We start from the raw sequence: 23489 nt of genomic DNA on the forward strand, positions 1-23489 counted from the left end.
GTGGGAAAATTATTTGAGATCTATTTTTAAAAACAGTATTGCTTATTAAAGATTATTGAAAAAAATCATAAAAAATGAACATTTGCTGAAAATGTACTCACCCTCAGGCCATCTGAGCTGTAGATGAGTTTGTTTCTTCATCAAAACAGAATCGAAGAAATTTAATATTACTGTACATCACTTACTCTCAAAATATATCCTCTGCAGTGAATGGGTGCCGTCAGAATGAGAGTCCTGCATGTTTATAATAATAATAAAAATAAGAAGAAAGTAATACAAAATACTAAATACAATACAATACTAAAAAAAAAAAAAAAAAAAAAAAAAAAAAAAAAATTGACCTTTTTAATGCCTATGCTTCTAGCTAAAAAGTCCTTTATCCATAAAAATTAAATTTATCCTGGAAAACAAAACAAATTACTCTTACAACCTAAAAAAAAAAACACAAAGCAACATACTGATTTCTGAAGCAGACATATCTCAATGTCCATTTTATATACATTGTCATAATCACACTGTTGATCTGATTACCTAAAGCACAACCCTTAAAGCAACACTATGTAACTTTTTCTGTGTTAAAAATTTGCTAAATGTATATAATGAGGCGCTCATTATATACATTTAGCAAATTTTGAACACAGAAAATTTGTCTGTGATTTGTCTTATCCCAGATCACTACGGTACATTTATAATAAGTGATTATTTTTGGACTATTGTAGCCTGATCGGGTCTTCACCGCTGCGGAGTAACACATACCTGCGTAAATCGCCATAGACATAAACTTGGAGAAGTAGCTCCGGTTAGAATGTTCTTCCGCGGGATGCGTGCAGTTCTGTTTATTAACCGCTAGAGCGCCAAAATTTACATAGTGTCGCTTTAATTCATGTTTATTAGTGCATTCGCAATAACTAGCGATTCATGTTCGTATCATAGCAATATTAAACCCTTATTCTTGTAATACTGTATTAATTTGTAAATATAATACTGTATATCATACACTCGTGTAATTAACTCAGCTCTATGTAGCTCTTAAATGCATCGTCTTTATTGTCAGCCGTGGAGGAGCTGAATTTAACAATCCCCAGTTGCTTTTTTGACTGAATATTATGTTTTTGGGAAGACCTAAAGGTAAGATTATTGCTAGTAATAGCTAACAGTAATAGCTAACAGTCACAGTAAAACATACATATTGTGTTCCTGTACAACCTTTATCAAAACCTGCGGGTAAACAAACACTGGTGACTGCATAAATAGACCTCTGATTGCACTCACTATGGTTACTGTATCCATGGAGACCACAAGGCCACCTCACATCATGGCAGTCTAAGAAACATAATTATGAATCTTTACAGTACAGTCTGGCTTTGTTTGCATTCTGCATCAACAGACCATGACTAGAGTTTTCCATAAAAGAAAACTAGCTACAAAATAAGCAACGAATAATAATTATGCCAGTGAAACTTTAATAATAAAAAACATACAAATGCACAAAAAAAGAGACATACATAATAATGGTAGGATCAAAGGTCTAACACACCTAAAGGTGCCATAACCAAAAACTTTCCTGTGATGGAACAAGTGCAGAATCATGTCTTTAAGTCTGCCATTCCACTTTTCACTGCCGAATATAAATATAATAAAAAATGTATTTCAAGTAACAATGTCTTGCCAAGGTTGAAAAAAATTAAACAAACAGAAAGCAGTACAAATACAAACATACACAGTCTGACATAGCAAAATGTGTAAAACAGTCAATATAAGCTGGTATTTCAAAAAGTAAAAAATTAAAATTAAAATTAAAGATAGCGAACCTGCTATAAAAATAACCTGACAGCAATTTCACAGATACATATTGCTTATGTGGTTTTAAATCAACTACAGACTACAGTCTGTATCACTAAGGAAATCCAACATTTTTCAGAACAAGGCATAGAAAACAAGGCATAAACATAAAAGCACAGTCTAGTGCTGTCTGCCTGAACATTATGAACAGCTTTTAGAGACACAAATCAAATACAATAAATAAACCACCAACAACCAAACTTTGGTACAACACAAGACATTATCACCCATCCATATACTTCAGAACGTTTCTCAGATTGTGAAATCGTTACAAAAATGACATTTATTTGCAGTGTAGTGTTGTGGTGTAAAATCTTCCACGTCTATACAAAAAACAATACAGCCATCTCATAAAACTTGAGACGTTTGAAAACATTGTTTCTCTAAGACTGATGACACATGGCACTGAGGACTCCACCATCTCCATAAATTTCAATACCATCCGTACAGTAAACAAAACGAATGTAAAAGGAACCCTAGGAATTGTGAAAGCAGAACCAGAGCCTCCTAAAACAAGGCCACAAATAACAAGCCTAAGGACAGTCCTTTATTCATCTGCTAAAGTTCTTCAGTGTAACATGCTGAGTAAAAACACTGATCTGACATGTTCAGTGTAAAGTACACTTCAGCTAATTGTAATTACGGAGTGTGGGAGTTCATCTGCTGGACGGCACTTAATCTTGTAGTCGTGCTTCAGGCAACTGTTGCCACTTTGTCATAATCGTTAATGCATTCTGTGTCTGGCGTGCTGGTTTCCTCTTGGTTGTTGTTCTTACAGCACACGGCAGCGAGGAAAAGGCCAGCTCCTCCCAGCAGCACGAAGCTCCCGCTGAAGTAGAACGCCAGGTCGTACGAGTGCATCCAGTCGTAAATCCAGCCTGGAGACACAAGAAAACAAATGGTAGAGTCACCTACTGTATTGTGCTGTTTGCCGCTGTACAGGTAAACATTCCAGATCCGTACACTTCTGTCTACATATTAAGAATTAACTGAGAATGCCATTTGATTTCTAATTCAGCTCCTGAATTGATGCTGCATCATAATTTGTGTTTATAGAAGCAGAATTACTGTAAATGGAATGAAATTCAAACATCAAATTTATAACTGCTGTAGTTTTTAGTTATACATTTAATTTTTTCATTACGGTTCACGTTTGAAATGTCACCTGGATCAGTGACATATTCCGAAATAAAGAAAATAATCTTTTAAAAATCTAATTTTTAAAATCTATAAAGTATAAAAAGTAGGGGTGTAACATATTCGTATTGAACCGTTTGTGCAACTAAATTTCCAATTAATGTATACCTGTTAGCCTACATTCTTATTTTTATTAGGCTTATTATTATTTCGAATTTACTTTTATTATTAAATTAAAATTACAATTAAATGTGCAGTATGTAAGTTTTTGACTCTACTAAAGCATGAAAATACCATAATATGTTTGCAGATATTTAAGAAACATGCTAAGTTAACATACTTGTTTATCTGAAAAACAATGCTACAGTCAGTTATTCTCTTTTGAAAATGTGTGTTCAGGACCGGAATGTTGGTCTCTGTTTTGGTTTGTGAAACCCGCCCACTGCCAGTTTACCCAACTGTATTTCAGCACCCCGGGTTGCCTGTTGAAAAAACACTGCATATTTTATTTCCTTCATCGTCAAGTGCATTCGTTCCTGTTGGTGTCGTCAATCTGGCAACCTGCGTCTGCGTCAAGTCTGAGGAGGAGGGGCCGGGTGAAAAAACCCCTCTCCAATATTTTGAATTTGGACTGCAATACCTAGTTCAACCACTCGGTGTCAATCCTGCATACAGCACCTTTAATTTGCCCCGCAATATTAGGCTAGCTCCTACTGCATATCTTAGGCACTGCAAGGATAACAAAAGATTAGGTTGTTTACTCCTCAAATAAAATGTTTTAAAAAAGGTATTTTAAAACAGATCTATTATACAATGAATTACAGGCATATGATTAAAATATTAACATTGCAGTCATCAATAAAAATCAATGAAATAAAAAGCTTTAGCCTATTTCAAGCACTGACTTTCAAAAACAACCTGTATAGCAGTATAACTGATGTAGGCTTATGTTTTATTTTTTCCCCCTTTTTATTCGAAATATTTCCAAACGTACAAACTGTATCAGGAAATATCTCGATTTCAAATATGTGTAAGTAAATACGTTTTGCACCTTTATAGATTATGTTATCTGATCAATAAATGGTGATGAGCAAAGTAGACTAATAGTGTAATAATCTATTAACTACACATAAAACCCCATCTTTTTGCTGAAGTACCACATATGGGTGTCATGCCATAAAATATTTTTAATACGAATGACTTGAATAAAAGTGAATAAATGTGAATTTAATACCAATATTGTAAGCTACTAGGGATGTGCATCTCATGACTCTGGCCGATACGATACGCACCTCGATGCATAGCCAACAATACGATACATTAAAGATACATATCAAGCAGCTACCGATGCGATACGATTCACCTCTATTATGATGCAATGCAATCTGATTTCGATTCGATTCAATACAATGTGATTCGATGCAATAGAGAAAATATGATCACTTTTAATGCATCGAGGCCTGTTTCATAAAACAAGTTAACTAAATACGCCAGGCTTATTTCAGTTAGTCTGACTCATTGTCAAATGATTTGGTTTGCGGCACGATGTATGTTATAACACATCGTGTATACACTCACTAATCAAAGAGTGACAGCTTTTTTAGTGGTTGTGAGCACTCTTTGCAAGCTTTCTAGTCTATAATCCATTTAAAATGTAGAACTTTGTTTTTCGGCCACACACACATTCCATGGGAATGACATCTGCATATTTATACATGATCCACTCTCGAAGTAGCAGTGATTTACATAGTGATAACCATAGCAATAGACAGGACAAAATATGTGAAAATGTGCATTAAGACTAGAGCACCCTCACTAATTTCAGAAGCACCCTCGGTGATTATTTCTGGAACCTGGTTGATACGCATTTATTGCAAAACTATATACAAAAACAACAAAATACAAATGCACTAAATAAAATAATTGAATAAATGCATATTTACAATTTAAGCACTTAACAAAAATAAGTAGGCTATTAATTAATTAATTAAATAAATAAATAAATATATATTTTTAAATTAACTTTCATTTTATGGAGTGTAATGGAAGAATCAGTGTTATTTTAGTATCATTTATATACTGTTGTAGTTTTGGTTAATATTTTGAATTAGATTTTATTTTTATATTTTTAATTTTCACTTTAATTTTAATTAAAGTTTTAGAAATTTTGTTCTACTTTTTATTATTTTTTATAATTTTTGAAAAATATGTTTACATAGTTATTGTTATCTATTGGATTTCGTTTATTTTAGTACATTAAGCTATAGGAAAATGAGAAAAGTTAGCATTTATTTTATTTCAAATAACATTTTTTTTTTTTATTAATTTATTTTGAGTTAAATATAATAACACTTGGGAAAACACATTATGTCCTAAAAAAGTCTAATTAATGTCAAAGTCTTCAAAATAAATTAATTCCAAGTCAACATCCTGGGTTTTATGTCATCAATTCAAATTAATTGATTCACTGAAAGGAATTTTTTTTTTTATTATATTTTTTGCCAACCTCTATTCTTTACTAATGAATTTGCAGACTACTGAAGTGAATTTTAAAGGCTTGCATAGTTTCTGAGCCCTAACCTAACAGATCTGAAATCAGCCACAGGTCAAAAAATTACCTGCGACTGGTGGTCCGAGCATTATACTAAATCCACCAAAGAACATCAAGATGCCATATGCCTCAGTCAGACGATCCATTCCCACCACTTTAGTGGTCACGTAGGGTATGACAGACCAGTTTCCAGAAAAAAACCCCAGCAGCGCTGAGATGACCCGCAGCCCGGTGTAGTTCTTGGTGACGGGGATTATGAGAAGAACCACCCCTGTTCCCAGCAGAGTGAAGGAGTACAGAAAGATGCTGTTCATCCAGTGGATGTCCATCATGACGCCCAGCAGCAGCTTCCCCACTCCAGCAGCTATGGACATGATGGAGACCAGCGGGATGGTGCTGATGCCGCTGATCAGACCCTCGGTCTGGGCCAAATCCTCCAGGAAGAGAAGAGGAGTGTACGCTCCCAAGCAATACGCGAACAAAGACACACACGTGGCCAAGAAGACCCTGTTCTGAAGCAGCTCCGCCGTCGAGTGCAAGTATTCAGAGTACTCCTTCTGCTTCTTCTTCACGAGCCGCACCAACGTCACATAGCTCACGAGGCTCTTCCGCTCTTTCATCTCCCCTGTGATTAGTACGTTGACGGACTGATTTTTCTTGATTGGGTCCTCCACGACAGGGGCCTTTTCCAGAACCTTCTCCTCGGTCTTCTCGGCCAGCGCTGCTCTCTGTTTCAGGTAGTAGGCCGGCAGGTGCAGCGGTCTCATGAGTCCAGCACAGGCGATGATGTTTAGTGCAAAGCAGCCAATAAGCAAAAGACAGCCATCAAGTCCAAAGAGTGCAATGAACTCGTTCTGCACAGTAGCGTAGAGAAAACCTCCAATACTCGTACCTGAAAAAAATGGATGGTTAAGTATTACTGGTTAAGTAATATCGGGATTGAATTGTTTTAGGTTTATATAATATCAATGTTAGTAGTAGTAGTGCTGCATGATTGCGCAAAATAAAACTGAAATTGTCCTATGGCTTAGTGTGATTACTAAATCAAAAATCACTAAATCACACTTTCAGAGTGAAGCGCAGCACTGTGTCGTTAAACGTGAGCAGCTCATTATCCTCCAGTGTTTTAGCATCTCAGAGCAGCTTGGTTTGCAGGAAATGTTGTTCCACAAAGCTCCTGTCAACAAAAGAGAAGCTCTAAGCGATCACTTTAACATGTATGTGGGAACATTTTCAACTCCATGCTCCAATTTCCAACCATTTTCCCATACTTGTAATAAAAAGCTCCTGTCAACAAAAGAGAAGCTCTAAGCGCCCTGTAGTCAAAATAATAGTTTGCTGGTTTAACGAATTCACATATGGTCCATGCATGTTGCCTGTTTTTTCTTCTCATATTCGATTAAACTCATAAATAAATAAATGATCAATTAAGCCAAGCATGTCCAAACATTGGACTGGTAGTTTATTATTTTTGACTAATCATATATTTACCTGTTGTAATGATGCCAAGAGCAAGACCTCGTCTCTTTTCAAAATACTGGCATGTGATGGTTACAGTAGCAGCATAAACAAGTCCACAGCCTAGTCCTGTACAATAGAAGTATGAAGTTAATTAAAGAGAAGTCAGCAGAAAGGTTCATCTGCTCATAAAATATTTATTATAATCATATACGCAAATATAATGAAGGTAAGCAGATTTAGGAGGGAGCTTAAGCACAAGACTATACTCAAATTCTAAAAACCCGCTAAACTACAAATTAAGTTAATAATAAATTTATAGTTATGTTATACTGTAGGTTTTAATATGCTGATAAATTTGCAGAACTTTTAATGTTTTAGTGAATTTTGAGCAAAATTGTGAATCTAGGTTTTTAGAGATCGACTGATAATCAGTTTTATTTTTCCTTACTCAGTTTTGTGATGTTACATAAATGCTTGATATGTAGTTTGAGCTTGATGCTAATTAACAGGATAAATCAATTTATTTTGCCTGCTTTTCTGCTTTTGTTGTAATTAAAAACATGCTATGTTTTTGTTGTTGTTGTGATATGAAGATGAAATTTAACAAAAACGTAAAACATTAAATAAATATCAATTATGGATGTTGGTTATATAAACATACAAATAATTGTTGTTACATTAGTTCTATCTCTAATCATTTGAGCAATTTTCTGTATAATTTGTCATTATATTGACCATCAGCTTCTGAAAATGCCAAATCAATCAACTACCATTTACACACAGGTGGCGCAATGACCCAATTTAGAAAAGGTAATCTTTCTAAGAGCAAATGTGAGATGCTCACCAACAACAATCCCATAGGAAAATATGAGAAACTGAACATTGGGTGCAAAAGCGCTAAGCATCAGTCCTCCAGAGACCATGACCCCACTGAAGATGGTCACAGGTCTGGCCCCGAAGTTCACAACACAGGCGCTGCAGACGGGACCTGTGCAAAAGGAAGAATGCATCATCCTGTTAGAGAATGGGCTCAAAATGATCAGCTGTAAGCCAAGGCATAGAACTAGACAGATAACCAAATGCAGATTTTGATCGACTTATGAAAACACAGGACGTGACATCAAATGGCCCACAGACACAAACAGAAAATCATTAGCCACAGTTGAACCCTTATTGATTTGACACGCTGCTCTTCATTTTATAATGGTAAACAAGTTTCATAATGAAAAACAAGGTCAAGTCTTATAACTAAAGGATGAGAAAGTAGTTTGGAGTTTAATTCTGATCATATGGTGCTGGAAAGCATTACATTCATTGTGGTTAATTGTGTTGCTTAATGTTTACAATGGGGTGGGGGGGCATATTTCATCTGTTGAAAACTTACTAGCAATGAGTCCGACCCCAGACACGAGAGAGCCGACCCACGCTGTCATGCCTTTGCTGTCCTGGAAGGTGTTCAACCATTCTGGGTAAAGCACCCCCACTGACTGGGGCGAACCGTAGGCCAGGAGCTGACCCATGAAAGAGGCAACCACAATGGCCCAACCCCATCCACCGTCCGGGGCTTGCTTAGTGTTCTGGGCACTCATGTTTACACTGGGTTCCTGTGGCAAAAAAACTAATTTACAGGCATTGCCAAAAGTATTGGCAGTGACATAAATTTTGTTTTGCAAAATTTGCTACTTAAGCTGTTGTGGTGTTCATTCACATTGTTTCTAAAAGTATTGGCAGTGACATCATCTAGAAACAATGTGAATGAACACCACAACAGCTTAAGTAGCAAATTTTGCAAAACACAAAATTTATGTCACTGCTAATACTTTTGGCCACGACTGTAAAGAAACAGTTCAGCCTAAGAATTTAATTCTGTCATCATTTAATTTCTTTGCATACATTTTGCACAATGGACCATTTTATAATGCTTTTCATGTCCCTTTTGGTGCTCGGCAATCCTAGTCTCCATTCAGTTGAATGGAAAATAATTGCTTAACATTACAAACATACTTTTTTTTTTTTTTTTTTTTTAAGAATGTCCTCTGCATTTTATTCTTAGAAGAAAGTATGTAGCATTTCTACCTCAACCTAAATTGTTCCGTATAGAACAACACCTAGGGCAGTATGTGAATGGAAAATAACTGCTTAACATTACCAACATACATTTTTTGTAAGAATGTGCTATGCATTTTAGTCTTAGAAGAAAGTATGTAGAATTTCTACCTCAACCTATCTTGTTCCGTAAAGAACATGATGTGAAATACGCGCGCACGTCTGTTCGCGGAGGCGCGCACAGACGCACATAGCGGAAAGCGCACAACTGCAAACGTGCGCGCTCCTGAACCCTACTCGAATACATTTTACTGCTTTATATTCTACATATATAGTTTTTTTTTTCTTTTTAGTATTACACAACTTTATCATTTAAACTGTCTTTGTGATTATTATCAGCGAAAAAAAATGAAAAGAAAATTAGGGGAAAATAAAGACGTGTTCCATTTAAAGACATGACTGTGAACTAAAATATCCAGTAACGTTATATTACAGAATATTCTATTAAAACAAATGAACATCTCATTAAGATCTCTTACCTCACCGACCGGGAAATGGTGATGATTTCCGTGGTAAATTCAGTTCAGGATGTTGAACTGGTTCTTTGGACAATCCTGCGTTATTTGAAATGTCTCGTCATTGTGTCATAATGTGAAATGACCACTATGATCTATATGAATGATTGTGGATGTGTTGAGCTGGAACATCCCGGTCTGTCCTTCATCATTGTGCGGTGTGTTCTGCACGAGCTCCGGCTTTTGTTGCCAGGCGTTTAAACCGGTTTGAAGCTGTTCTCGCTGGTCCAGCTTCACATTTCGATGCTCCTCTAACTTCCTTTATTATGACAATGAACGCAGCCTGCATGCAGTGACAACCCAACATCGATCATTTCCTGTCAACACTTAAAAGACTTTTAGTGGCTGTTAAAAATGTAAACGGCTTTAATCTGAATTTAAATGCAGCATCATCTCTGTGCAGCGGATGGGTCGTTCTCGTGCTGGGTAGTTTTCTGTGACATGGACAAAACTGCGTTTATGGCATTTGCTTAATCTGACTGCTTTTCTTTAAATTATATTTTACTGTAATTACATTGTAAACAGATGCCACGTGCATCTCTCTTTGCCCGTGACTGCGCGCTGCAGTTCCAGTCCAAACTGGTTGATGATGACAATACAGCAGTGACGCGTGTTACCGGGATCATCTGCTTGCTTTCACATCTTAAAGGGACCATAGTCTACAATTGATATTTTAAAAGTGAATTTAGAAAAAAATTTAAATGAAGTCTGCCATGAATTATTCACCATTATGTTGTTTCAAACATATAAGATTTTCTTTCTTCCGTGGAACACAAAAGAATATATTTTGGAGAATGTTTGTGCTGTGCTATTACATATATTGAATGTGGAATGAAAACTATTAAGTCTCATTGCAAATTTTTAACCTTACTTCAGACTTCCTTTTTCTCATAATTCACTTTTTTTTTTCTTAAGATCTAAATTTGCAATTGCAAGAAATATCAGACTTATCAGATAATAGTCGCAATTGCCTTTATTTTGTCTGGAAAAAAGACAGAATCATGAGGAAAAAAATCAGAATTGTAAGATCTAAATTCAGAATTGATAGAAAAGTTATTAGTTTTATTTTAACTGCTTATTCTGACTTTTCCCCCTCAGAATCACAAGGTTATATCTCTAATTCTGTTATTGCAATTCTGAGAAAAAGTCAGAATTGTGAGATAAAAAGTTGCAATTAACTTACACAACTAACTGATTAAACTTACAAGTGACAAGAATGACAAGTATTTTTATATGGTTACAAAAAATGCCTTAATGAAGGTAAATATCAACTAAGGGGCCAAATATCACCACTTATATGGAAAAGTAACAGGATATTGTGTGACTGTATTCTCATGCAGAGATCAAGAGATCAGGCTATTCTCATGGAGTTTCCTGATCACACACACATAAACATAAACTTTAAACCGCACATTTGAAATCATCCATCTTCATCAAAGCAGGCTCTTGAGAATCTGCCAGTGGAACAGACACTCATATTGCATGTTTAAACGGGAATGCACTGCAAAGATAAAGCTCAATACAACAGATCGTGAGAACAAGAAAAAAAAAAAAAAAAAAAGCTGCCAGAAAAGGTTTCCACACAGTACTCCCACAAAATATCTCAAATACCTTTAAGAATACACAAATTCTTGAAAACGTCATGTGAATTATGTTGAAACCTTTACTTTGCAACATGAGAAAAATAGTGAGATTGAAGTTGATTTAACAATATCATCTGTTGACAACTGACACAGTGAAGAGGTGGTACATTTGCAATACAATGCAATCATGTCAAAGCATTTATATTTAAGGCATTTAGCAGATGCTTTTATCCAGAGTGACTTAAATAGTGCTTTAGCTTCATAAAGCAAAGAAATACTTGCAAAATGAGTTTTACACCAATTTGAAATCTTCAATTACGATCATCATCATCATTTTAATAACCAAAATAACCATTACATAATGTAGCATGTTCTTGCTTTACAAATGATGCAACACAAAACTTGTACCTGTGTGAAATAGACCAAAATTTTCATATTAAGGCTTTAATAGTCTGATGTGGGAAAAAGCTAGACAATGCCTACATTTAGCATTAGCGCAGTGAGTTAAGGCTCAAAGGTGTCCCTTCTGTTAATGGTAGCAGTAAAATGAGCAAACATTACATTCATTCGTCAACAGTCTTAAAAACAAAAGCTGGGTGGAGCTGGAAAGGACAAAAAGTAGCTCTGGTAAAACTGAAAATAGTTGAAACAGGATTGCAATGCGACGTTTTCTTTTTCTATACAAATACATGAATATTTACAATATGACGACAGTAAAAAAGTAGGGCTGTCAAATGGTTAATCACGATTAATCACATCCAAAATAAAAGTTTTGTTTACATAATATATGTATGTGTACAGGGTATATTTATTATGTATATATAAATACACACACATAAATTATATATTTAGAAAATATTTACATGTATATACATTTATATATTTATATTCTTATATTTTATATTATATATAAATATATTTAATATATAAACATAACATATTCTTCTTAAATATATACATGCATGTGTTTGTAATTATATATACATAATAAATATACACAGTATACACACATATATTATGTAAACAAAACTTTTATTTTGGATGTGATTAATCGTGATTAACCATTTGACAGCCCTATAAAAAAGGTAAACAAAAGAAAAAAAAAAAAACATTTTCCTGGTTCTTCTGCTCGATCTAATGAATTGTGCTCTCAGAGAATACATGGTAAAGAATAAAAGATGAAAATAAAATACAGACACATCCTGTAGTAAATATGAAAAGCACTGATGTCATGCTGCAGCAAAACACAGTGATGTTTTTGTGAGATACCGTTTAAACAACACAGTCTAGCATCCACCTGGCCACAGCTAACCGATCCAAAACATCCGACTTAATTGCAATCCAGCTGGTTAGTACCAGGAAATGAATCATTGGTTTACTTTGAATATGCATGAAATGATAGCTGTTCACACGCTTCCTTGTGTTCTCTTGTTCCGCGTGTTCAGCTGCATCTCAATTTGTGATTTATTTGGTAACTCTGAGAGAATCCTAAAAAGCTCACCAATGACAGGAGTCTAAGATGAACTCACAAACACAAAGTAGTGGAGGAAACACTTTAAAAGGGATCCCCATATGCACTTTTTCATTTCAAGTATACAAAAGTCTATTTACACATGCTTTAACTCACTTCCTTGCACGATTGTTTAAACTCATTGTTATATTTACTCAGTATATTCTGGAAGAAAAAAAAAATTCACAGTGGTACCAGACACTGTTTAGCAGAAAAGAGCTGCAGGTGTATTTGTAATAAAAAATAAAAACGAGACAAACGCTCTATGCTTACATACACTAGTCTTTTCTAATGTACACCATTTGATGTTTTAAGTGTCTGGCTGAAATATGAAAAAAGCTTTTAGAACCCACCAGGAAGATTAAAGTCTGGCAGATGCCAACAACGCATTGCATCTGCTGCAGCCGCAAAACACCAAATCATCTACCACTGAGTGTTCTCATGTGAACACTGCAAAAAATAGTCACTTACTAAGGAGTCATGTTTCACTCCAAAATCAATCAATCAATCAAAGAAAGAAAAAAAAAAACCACCAATTCTGCATAAATATATTTTTTTCTTCCCCATTACAATGATATAATATGTAAGGAAAATGTGCTCATCATTAAAAATAAAGCCACAATGTAAGAATATGTATTGCTCTGAAGTCCAAATCTAAGTACAGCATTCTAATAACAGGAATTGCTCCTACAAATTTTCATTTTCATTTTTTTCTTCCTGATTTTAGGATGAAATATGACCTGGACACTTCTTTGGGACTCTTTACTAATGCAAAGTATTTTGCTGTCTTGCTTTCAAAATGTGGTTACAAGGAAATAACCAAATACGTATTGCTGCATAAGCAGGATGACTCCTTTTTTTTATCACTTTCTGAGACACGTGCTTGTGAATTATTAACCAAGAATTCAAAAGTGATATTGGGCCGCAGTTTAATCCTTAAAAGGCCATTTGACCACGATTCCATTTGGAGTACAGAAGCACACCTGTGGCTTTCTGTAATGTCCTGCTGGTCCACTCTGGTTGACACTTTTAAAGAGTCTGAACACTGGAAAAATACTCAACTATGAAAAATATATGACCACATCATTTCCTAAGTAGTATTTTTTGTCCGTTTACAACCAAACAATGGTTGCTAAAGGCGTACAGTAGATCGCTTGACACACACTGATGCCAAAGCAGTAAGTGCTTTCTAAAACAGTGCTATACACTGAAATGATGTTCATTACCTCTGAGCTGGAAATGCCTTTACCTCACACACACCATCTTAAGTGGACACAATCAATGCTTCCAAACACAGAACTATGAACACAACACAGATGAATGGATTTCAGTGCGAGATGAAGAAGACATTGAGGAATGTTAAGCCTTTGGCTTGAGGGATGTTACAGTGAAGCAGTCCCTGCGATGGCTCACTGATCTATGGCTGCAAGGACTGCTGCGGCTGCAGTGGAGCGGCCTGGGATGATGTCGGGTGCACGGCGGGTGGAGGGGGAGGCGGGGGCTGGACACCACCCTGCGTGTTGGGGGAAGGAGGGGGTGTAGGCCGCTTGAATTTGTCTGGACTGTTGCTTCTCCTTGGGGAGGGTCTCTGTTGAGGGGAGAAAAATAGTCTATAAACTGTCATGGGATATGACAAATGTGATGTCTAAAACAGCTGAAGATTCATATCAGCCCTATCTAGAACCACTAAATGTGTTTCCACGGATAATGTCCTCACCGAGTAGTTCAGATGTCATGCTGCACAGTAGCTCAGGTCACATTACTTTCCTTGCTCAATACAAATTAAAATTTTATTTCAATTGACTGCACTATATTTTATCTTTATTCTGGCAGCTACATTTTTTTAATGCTATTATGCTCAGTGTTGGGAAGGTTACTTTGGAAATGTAATAGGTTACAGATTAAAAGTTACCCTATTTAAAATGTAAGTAGTGTAACTATTTCAATTACTTTATTACATCTGATTACTTTTCTTTTCAACTGTTAATCATTCTGAAACATTTAAAGCAGGCAGGGTTAACCTTGCAGTATTACTCAACACTGATTACTGTCAGACTTTCAAAATTCTTATTCACTAAAATTAACATTATCATTTTAAAACAGCCACCACAAATTCAGACTTTTTGTATGTCTTTTTACCTTGAGATCATTCTGAGGTTAAATAAAGGTTTAAAATCAATCAAGGTATAGTTTAATAGTTATGATACTGTTTTTTGAAATCAAATCTTTGCATAGCTTTTACAGGAAATGCTGGCATCTAACAATGCCTTGGAAAAAAACAGTTAATCTTAAAAAAAAAAGTAAGCCTGAGTGAATGTGTGAGAGAGACTACTGCATAAATCAAAACAAATGAGTTCAACAGCACTCACAAAAGTTATAGATGCATATTTCGGTTGGAAAAAAAGTAAAGAAATGTATATGATTTAGGGACGCAACATTGCATGACCAAAATGTTTCAACACGATTGCAATGTGATTTTATAAAATTGTAGTTCAATAAACAAGAAGTTAAAATTAAGTGTCTTACATTTTAGACACAATATTGACTGTTTTTGCTCAATTTCGCTGATGAAAATAGCTCCAATCAAAGCCACAGCAACTCCTCACAGTTACACAGTGATGTTTTCTTACTGAATGAATCCACGCTTTTGAACGAATCAAGTGAGCCAATGATTCAGTAACCCATTCATAAAGACAGTAGTCACTGAATGAATCAGTCGTTTGAATGAATCTGTTCAATGGAGGACTAAATGATTCATTCAAACAGTAATTTGCCGCCACATACTGGTTTGGTTTCATATTTAAAACTATCATTGCATTTTCCCCAACATTTCTTATTTGTGTTTAAAAATATTTAAAACATGAATATTATAAAATTCTTTATGCATTCTAAATTTTACAGTGTATATGCATTTATGGCACCTCATAAGTATTTGTTGATACTGATTTCATTTGAATGGTAACAGCTCTACAGTTTCTTATTATTCTAACTGAATTAATTGAAACAATGTAAGAATTTAATAAGGTTAGTGAAAAAAAATAATAATTTAAGAAACAGTGGGACATGACATCTAGTAAATATAGCAACTTCTTGTCAGTTAATTGTTATTTCTACCTCTTTTCTCGTCACAGAACACTTTATTTTGAGAGTTGTTTAAGTGAGAGAACATCTGTAACTTTATCCAGATTGGGGGATTTGTAATGTTTATTTTTTTTTATTACGTAAATATTTTTTTTGCATTAAAAAAGTATAGATTTTTGTTTGTGTATATGCTGTCAATTATAGTTTTTAGAAAGAAAATCGGAATCGGCAAAAATCTGTATCGGCAGGTCACACTTACGAAAAAAAATAAAATAATAAAATAATAATAATAATAAATCAGAAATCGGAATTGGCCAAGAAAATTACAATCAGTACATCTGTAATTTTTAAACAGATTACAGTTAAATTTCTTATTAAATTACGTAATTCCGTTACATGTAACTAGTTACTCCCCAACACTGATTATGCTAGGCACAGCTGTATTTATTTGACCAAAAATACAACAAAACAGTTATGTTATGGGTTACAATTTATTTTAAGGTGTCCTTGTTGCAGTGTAATTATACATTTAATTACTGAGTAATATTAATTTACTACATGTACTTACTATATGGTTAAGATTAGGATTAGGGATTGGCTTTGATTTACTTGCACGTAATTATGCAAAATGTATTGTTATTATATAATAGCCATTACTCCAACTTTCAGCATCATATGATCCTTAAGAAATCTGGTACACAAAAAAAATGTCTATTGCTCTATATAAACATATTAAGCAGCTAAACTGCTTTTAACATTAATAATAATAATAACAATTATTGAGTACCAAATCAGCATATTAGAATGATTTCTGTAGGATCATGTGACACCAAAGTCTGGAGTAATGATGCTGAAAATTCAGCTTTGGATTGTAAAGTATTTTAAAATGGAAAAAGCTCTATTACAATTTGTACTGCAATTTTGATCAAATTAAAAAAAAAAATTTAATTAACTTTTAATAGTATAGTGCTTTCCAAGATACATGCAGCTTCAAAGCAGCTTCACAGAAAAGTAATGTTTCTACATTACAAATAAGAGTGATCTGTTATCAAAGGTGAAAGTGTAATAACTATATGGCAGAAATGTACAGTTATAAACTTATACGATTCTTTGCAGTTAGTATTCAGCAGAAACAATGAACACATTTAAGCAATTATTACATGATGTGATCATAATGATTACAATACAAGGAAAATTTGGCAGTTTTTATGTTGTTTCACTGTTGGCGTCAATTATTCCAAAAATTTGGCCGCCCGTGTATACATGTATATTAACTTCTGAACTTTCCATCAAAAGCAGCTTGTGACACTTTCTCAAAAGTCTTAATACTTGGTTATGATGAGCTATGGTTGTTTTCTGTGCAGGTTATGTAGTAAAATAGTCAGTTATGTCATCTTGTGGCTCTTAGATCAGTGGAAACGCAAGCTGGTTTCTGCAGACCATTCGGTCACAAATGGTTGAAATGTAATCTAAATTACCTTTTGCACATAATAAACACATCAAAACAAGATAAAGTAAAGACTAGGCCTGCATGGAAACTGTGCTAATTACTCAGATGACTCTGCAGAAAGCTGCCCTGAATGAACTGTTAGGCGAACTGAATTAAGGCGCAGTCACATTAGCAAAATGTAAGTAAAATTAGGTGGGTAAAAAAGTTACACTGTACACTGTCACAGTTCACATACAAGTCACTTTCAAATAAAGAAAGTGCATGTGGCAAATTTGCATGATCAACTTAAAGACAAGCAAAATATTTGTGGGGAACTTTTTTTGCTCTCTCTTAAAAATGTTTAAATGACTGGATATTGCGCACAAAATTTCACTGAACAAAGGTAAGTGTGACTGCACCTTTATGGCCTGTTCATATCAATGCAAATGTTCCCCACAAAAACTGTCCACATGTTATTTGTATGTTCAGACATGAACATGCAAATTCACTCTCTGACAGTAGGTGATGCTTATAGAAAAGCAGAAATAAAGCGGTTACTCCGGTGCACAAAGCAGCACTGTCATGGAGAAGACAGTCAGTCAAACAGCATATAATATAAGACTACAGAGACAAAGGAAGCCATTTCTGGATTCTTCCACTGATAGTGACTGCCACTTAGTAATACCCTGTTCATGATCTACCAAACTATAGTTTTATGTAACAGCTATGGTTCTGGGCATGTGACCAAAATCCCAAATCTTAATGGTTGGTGAGGATGGGTTCCAAAACCCAGTATTTAATTGGCCCCAGGGCTAAATTATGAAAGACCAACCTGATCTCATGAAGTGTGTATAAATAGTACGCCAAATAAAAACAAAAACTTGTGGTATTGATACGCAAAAATGGACTTTGACGTGTATATGCTATGCAATGGGTAGGATTAGGGTTGTGGGGTACATGCATATCATATGTACGTGAAAACTGCGAGAAATCGAGGTTGTACAATATATCAATATATTTTTTATAAGCGATATGGTATGAGGCAATACCACCTACTGTATATCGATATACAGTAGTTTGATATGAGCGCATCTGAAAAATAGTGGTGGACACAGAGTGAGTTGCTACGGGAAAAGTGCATAATCCAATTAGTCCTAAACATCATACATGTGTAGAATTTTAAACCCAAAAGTAGGGTACAGTAAGTGTATTTTATGATAGCAGTAACTGTTAAGTGACTATTGTGGGTAATCAAAATATAATGCAATTAGACTGTGCTTTTGTTTTTTTTCTATTAGTTTTTAGTTTATTGAATTTAACTTCTGCTTTAGATAGCATTGTTTTTGTTTTTAGATTGTAATGTTACACTGTTAGAATGTATTGTGATTTTAGCCCCTGTTTTTGCACATAAAATACAGCATTGGAGTTCATGTAAAGAAAGAAATAAGAAAACAAAAAGAAAGTAAATAAATATATATTTTTAATGCAAATAGAAAAATGTTGAGAAATACCAAGATATACCAACATATATACCGTATATCGCAATACAGCCAAAAAATACCGATATATGATTTTTTTTTGGCCATATCACCCAGCCCTAATGCACGCCAACAAATTTCATATCATATGCACGCCAAAGTAAATTTTTGCATATCAATACCATAAGTTTTTGTTTGGCATACTATTTATACGCATTTTCATGAGACTGGGCTCTACATTTATTATTGCTATCCACCTTATTTTTCAACGCGGAAGTAAGCTGTTTTCTGTGAATGTGCAAGACTTCCAGTTCATTAGCTACTGTAGGGAAATAACAAGAAATATAATGAAATGCAGTAAACAGTAAAACAGTTTGCACTACAAACAAGTGTGTTCATACTTATAATACATTAAAATAATATGGTGAGACACACTAGTATGAAATATCAAGCCGCAAAACGAGCGGTTTTGTAACGCTAAAAATCGCTGGAAGGGGATGACACCGGAAACCAGACACATTAAATTTACAAATGGCCACGCCCGCTCTTATGGGAAAAATAAGGTGGATATAGACATTATCTTGCAAATTCTATTTCGCCAGAGTCACTGTTTTTTATGCAATAATATTAAGACATTTGTCTATTATGCATTTTTGCTATTCGCAATTCAGAAGAGAGACCACGCTCACGCGGAGGAGCTACAGAGCACACAACATTAAAGCCCTGTTTAATTGTGATGATAGAGGAGGGAACTAAACATTCAAATGTCTGCTTACACTTTAGGCCTGTGGCTGAGATATCAAGAATATTTTATTGTTGTTTTTGGTTTTGGCTTCCAAGTATCATAAACGGAAGATACGGGGTAAAACTATAAAAAACTAGCCGCGTTTCTTCTAGCGCAACTTCTTCCCTTCACAGTGGCGCACATTTGTTCCTCCCAAAAACCCAATGTGAAGGCTATCCTATAAGCTTCGGCATAAATGGCATGGTGTTCTCAACGCATAGCAGAAAGATCCTAAGTCTAGGCATTAGCTCTCTTTGGGTGGTGTTCCTGTTTATTATAAAGGTAGAAAAGGTATTTTACATAAAATGGTACTTCACCCAGTGCTAATTAATAAAGTGTTGTTGTGCTGTCGGTGGAGTGGGTGCTCACGGCTATGGTAAGAACCGTGTGTTCCTCACCATCCACACCTTTCCCTAACTAATTGCCACACCTGAAAATATACCTAACTCCCAGTTACGTGCCGGCCCCAAGTGGCTAAAATAAGTAATAGCTAAAAGGTGAATATAAATGGCTCCTACACCCAAACTTCGGCAGATTCCCTTCAGTTACGATGCTTCTAGGAAACAGACTGTAATATTAAGATCAATCGTACAAACGTTTTTATGAACTTCTTAGGCTTACGAAGATTTTGGGAAACAAAGCCTTTGAACAGTAAAAAAAAAAAAAAAAAAAAAAAAAAAAAAATTTGAAGCACTGTTTAATTGTATCTTTGTTTTATTGTATTTGTCATTTTGTTTTTTTCTTTGTTATGACCGATGTGTTTTTTGTATTTTTGTTGCATTTTGCTTTTGTTTTTCTCTCCCTCCTTCCTGCATTGGCTGTCATCTGATAGGCTCGCTGATGATGTGGTGTGATGCGCCAATGGATGTTCCATCGAGGCATGGCATGTAAAAAGGAACTGCCGGCAGCCTTTGGGGATCTAATTTTTCTGGTGTGTTCGTGATGGGGTTGAGAGCTCCTGGATTTCCTCCACCGGCCGATTACCAAACCAAATGTTCACACTGAGGGGCCAGCGCAAACCGTCTTTTGGCATTTAAAACTGTACTGTCAGGTTTTACTATAGACAATGGTGACGAATTAGTGCTGAAAAGGCATGGACACAGTTAGTTTTGCGCCTGAACTTACTGAATATGCATTTGTAGGAGTTTCCCTTTCAGATGCAAAATTTATTGGAGAGTATTCAAATGAATCACGCAACATGTTTTACTAATGTGTGCACTAGTCAAATTACTGGCATTTGCACCATTATTTAACTATTTTGCACACAAAATGGCTGCAATTATTGTTGCTAGGAGGAGGCACAGCAGAGAACAGAGAGCACGTGGTAGAAGGGAGAGGATTTTTTCTGCATTAATTTTTTTCTTTGGAATGCCAGAAGAACACATTATCCTAACATATCGTTTGCCAAGCCATGTTATTTTTAATTTGCTTCAGGAAATAAAAGACGACTTGGAACCCTCAACTAGGAGTCATGCAATACCAGGTCTATCAAAACTTCTAGAAAACCTTTTTTTTCAACGTATGGTGGCTTCTTTATTTCGTATTCTTTATTTGCGACTACACTAATTTGAACTGCGCTTCGTATATTGCATTGGTGGATATGTAAATGAGATGTTGTGTCTGTGTTCTTTAATTTGTGCATTGATAGTAAATCACCTGCAGAAATTTCCCCTCCCATCGGCACGGTTTTGTAATTGCGCTCTCACACTAATTTGCCCTGTTTAGTAAAAATATACATATAAAATACCATAAATATCAAAAAACTTTTCTTCGTAGTGCAATGGAAAAGCAATTAGAATATGTAAAAAAAAAAAAAATCGTCACATTGACGGCATGCATATATCCGTGACAGTCTTAACAAATACATTAACAGAGAGAGACAGAGAGTGAAAACAGACAGTGATGATGGTGCAGAAGGAACTCACTGCAATGCCGTGAGAGGCTCCTGCGTGGACATGGAGGCCGGGTGTGTTGAAGTAGGACATTCCTGCTCTGGTCAGAGTAGTTGGTGGGGTGAAGCCCACTGTGTGACTCGCATATGATAACCCTGCAGAACAGAGCATGAGTAGAAAGTCAGTGAGGCTTGAGGTGCATTATATACAGCATTAATATACTGGTTGCCATCTGAACATCCCGCCCCTCAAGCTCAGAGTGCGCTCCGGTTTTATTGTAAACAATGACATCCTCTATATTGTTTATTAATTTGAGCCCGATTGAGACGCAGAGAATATTAATGAAGAAGATCGCGCAGAACCTGTGTAAGCACGGCTCTTAATGGTATGGTTGTTTGTTGTTGTCTCATACTTTTAGATACGCTGTTGTTTGTAAATGCTACTGGTTCTGTTAGCTTTTGATATACGGTTTTATTCTAATTAAAGCTTTAATACAGCACAGCAACCGTACCTGCATCCATGTGTAACGCTTTTCATTGCTATGTGAAAATAAGTGTATAAATGGAACAGTTTGTTGGAGCTCATCTGACGATCTGAATGGGGGGGGGGGGGATGGGGGGCAGAGAGAGAAAGAAAGAGAGAGATGCAGAGCAGGGCGACGTAAGGAACAGGATTGAGAACCGCTGCTTTAGAACATTGGTTTTGAAACTTATGAATCCATTGCAATTTATATAAGAACAGATTTTTACATCCACCCCTAGTTTTCTCTTCCTCTTCTCTAAAGCAGCACAACATGGCCTCACCCCCTTTGTTGCGTGTTCCCAGGGGCGGGTTTTTTCTGGGATCGTGACATAACGGACCTGGGAAGAAGCTCGTTGTAGTCCCTTACCAGCCATTTTTGTATGCATTAAACTGCCAGGATTTTAAAAGACGATATCTCTGTTTGCATTAAACTTTCAGCACTGCAACTTTGCAGATATTGTTTATGCTCAAACAGCAACATTACACACTAACGTTAAAAAAGTGAAATCGCAATCAACCACCCCTTTAACATTAGTTAATAGATAATTTAGACCAGTTTTGCAATTTGGATTAATCTATTGAAAATATCTTATCTAAAAGAACATTCACTGTTAAATCGGCCATCACTACATAGATATCAAATGAATTTACATTCCATATATGAAGAACATCATAGCCTTGTAAGAAGAATTGACCAACATTTATCAAACTAATTCAGTAGACTAGTAATATACTGTAGTAAAACAGAGTCATATGAAGCACATTTATTATACTTTTATTGATGCTTTTTGTAACTTTGCAGCTTGACAGATCCAGTTCTCATTCACTTTCATTATGATGAAAAGTACAACCAGGATACGATTCCAGAATTCATCTTTTGTGACTCAACTACGTTCCACAGGTTAGGAACGACAGGAGTAAATGATGACTGCATTTCCATTTTGGAATGAACAAATACTTAAATAAAATACTTATAGTATGTTCCCTTAAAATCTTCCTGCTATCTAAGATGGACATTTTCATTGAAGGATACATGCTTAGATTTTAGTCAAAATTAGGTTTTTGTTGTAGCTGCCTATTATTAAGACAAATGTTTGTTTAATCATTGGAGCACCCATAAAAAAAACCTGCCTAGACAGGCATCCACTTTTAAAAAAAAATCTTCTAAGTCTTCTAAGTATTATTTATTGTGTTGAGTATTTAATTTGAATGTTCTGTTCTGCCAAGGAATGTTGGCCAGTCCTGCTCCTGAAGAGAGATGTGGACTGAATCTGACTTAGTCAACTCTGAATCAGTTTATGAAGATTTTTTATTATTACAATAGAAACTGTGACCCATACACTAAAACAATTCTCAATAGCAAATTAAAATGATCAAGTGAATTAGGAAATGTACATAAAATATTTTAGCAAGTAAACCTGGTGGTACCTGGTGAGATGGGTCTGCTGGAGGATGGGGAGGGGCTGTAGGGAATGGGGCTGGATACGGTACGGGAACGTAGGCCTTGAGCGGACATCTCATTGAAGTATCTGCATAAAAATAGATGGATATTAGAATGGAGCATCTAATTGAAGCAGTAGGTATTACATAGACAAAAT

The 23489-nt window shown here is 35.4% G+C and overlaps 2 protein-coding genes across 3 annotated transcripts in view; both read right to left on the reverse strand.

Moving 5' to 3' along the window:
* Positions 1-1443: 1443 nt before the first annotated feature.
* On the reverse strand, positions 1444-10092 carry LOC109049454 (monocarboxylate transporter 9-like). 2 transcript variants are annotated; one of them, XM_042735026.1, is made up of 6 exons: positions 9577-10092; positions 8376-8609; positions 7836-7979; positions 7022-7117; positions 5598-6422; positions 1444-2720 (listed from the first exon to the last, which is right to left on the reverse strand). In XM_042735026.1, the coding sequence occupies exons 2-6, from the start codon at positions 8578-8580 to the stop codon at positions 2536-2538; spliced, it is 1455 nt and encodes a 484-aa protein (XP_042590960.1). In that variant the 5' UTR covers positions 8581-8609; positions 9577-10092; the 3' UTR covers positions 1444-2535. The 2 variants fall into 2 exon arrangements, with proteins under 2 accessions (XP_042590960.1, XP_042590959.1); XM_042735025.1 differs by having other exon boundaries at positions 8376-8595; positions 9577-10075.
* Positions 10093-12773: 2681 nt separating this feature from the next.
* LOC109049103 (coiled-coil domain-containing protein 6) overlaps positions 12774-23489 on the reverse strand; it is a 47844-nt gene continuing 37128 nt past the window's right edge. Inside the window, exons 7-9 of the mRNA XM_042735027.1 lie at positions 23320-23420; positions 21403-21524; positions 12774-14293 (exon numbers count right to left, since the gene is read on the reverse strand). Of these exons, the coding sequence (XP_042590961.1) occupies positions 14123-14293; positions 21403-21524; positions 23320-23420 (394 nt within the window). The 3' untranslated portion in view covers positions 12774-14122. The remainder of the gene's footprint in view (positions 14294-21402; positions 21525-23319; positions 23421-23489) is intronic.

Source organism: Cyprinus carpio, chromosome B12 (genome assembly GCF_018340385.1).
Source record: "Cyprinus carpio isolate SPL01 chromosome B12, ASM1834038v1, whole genome shotgun sequence".
Taxonomy (NCBI): domain Eukaryota; kingdom Metazoa; phylum Chordata; class Actinopteri; order Cypriniformes; family Cyprinidae; genus Cyprinus; species Cyprinus carpio.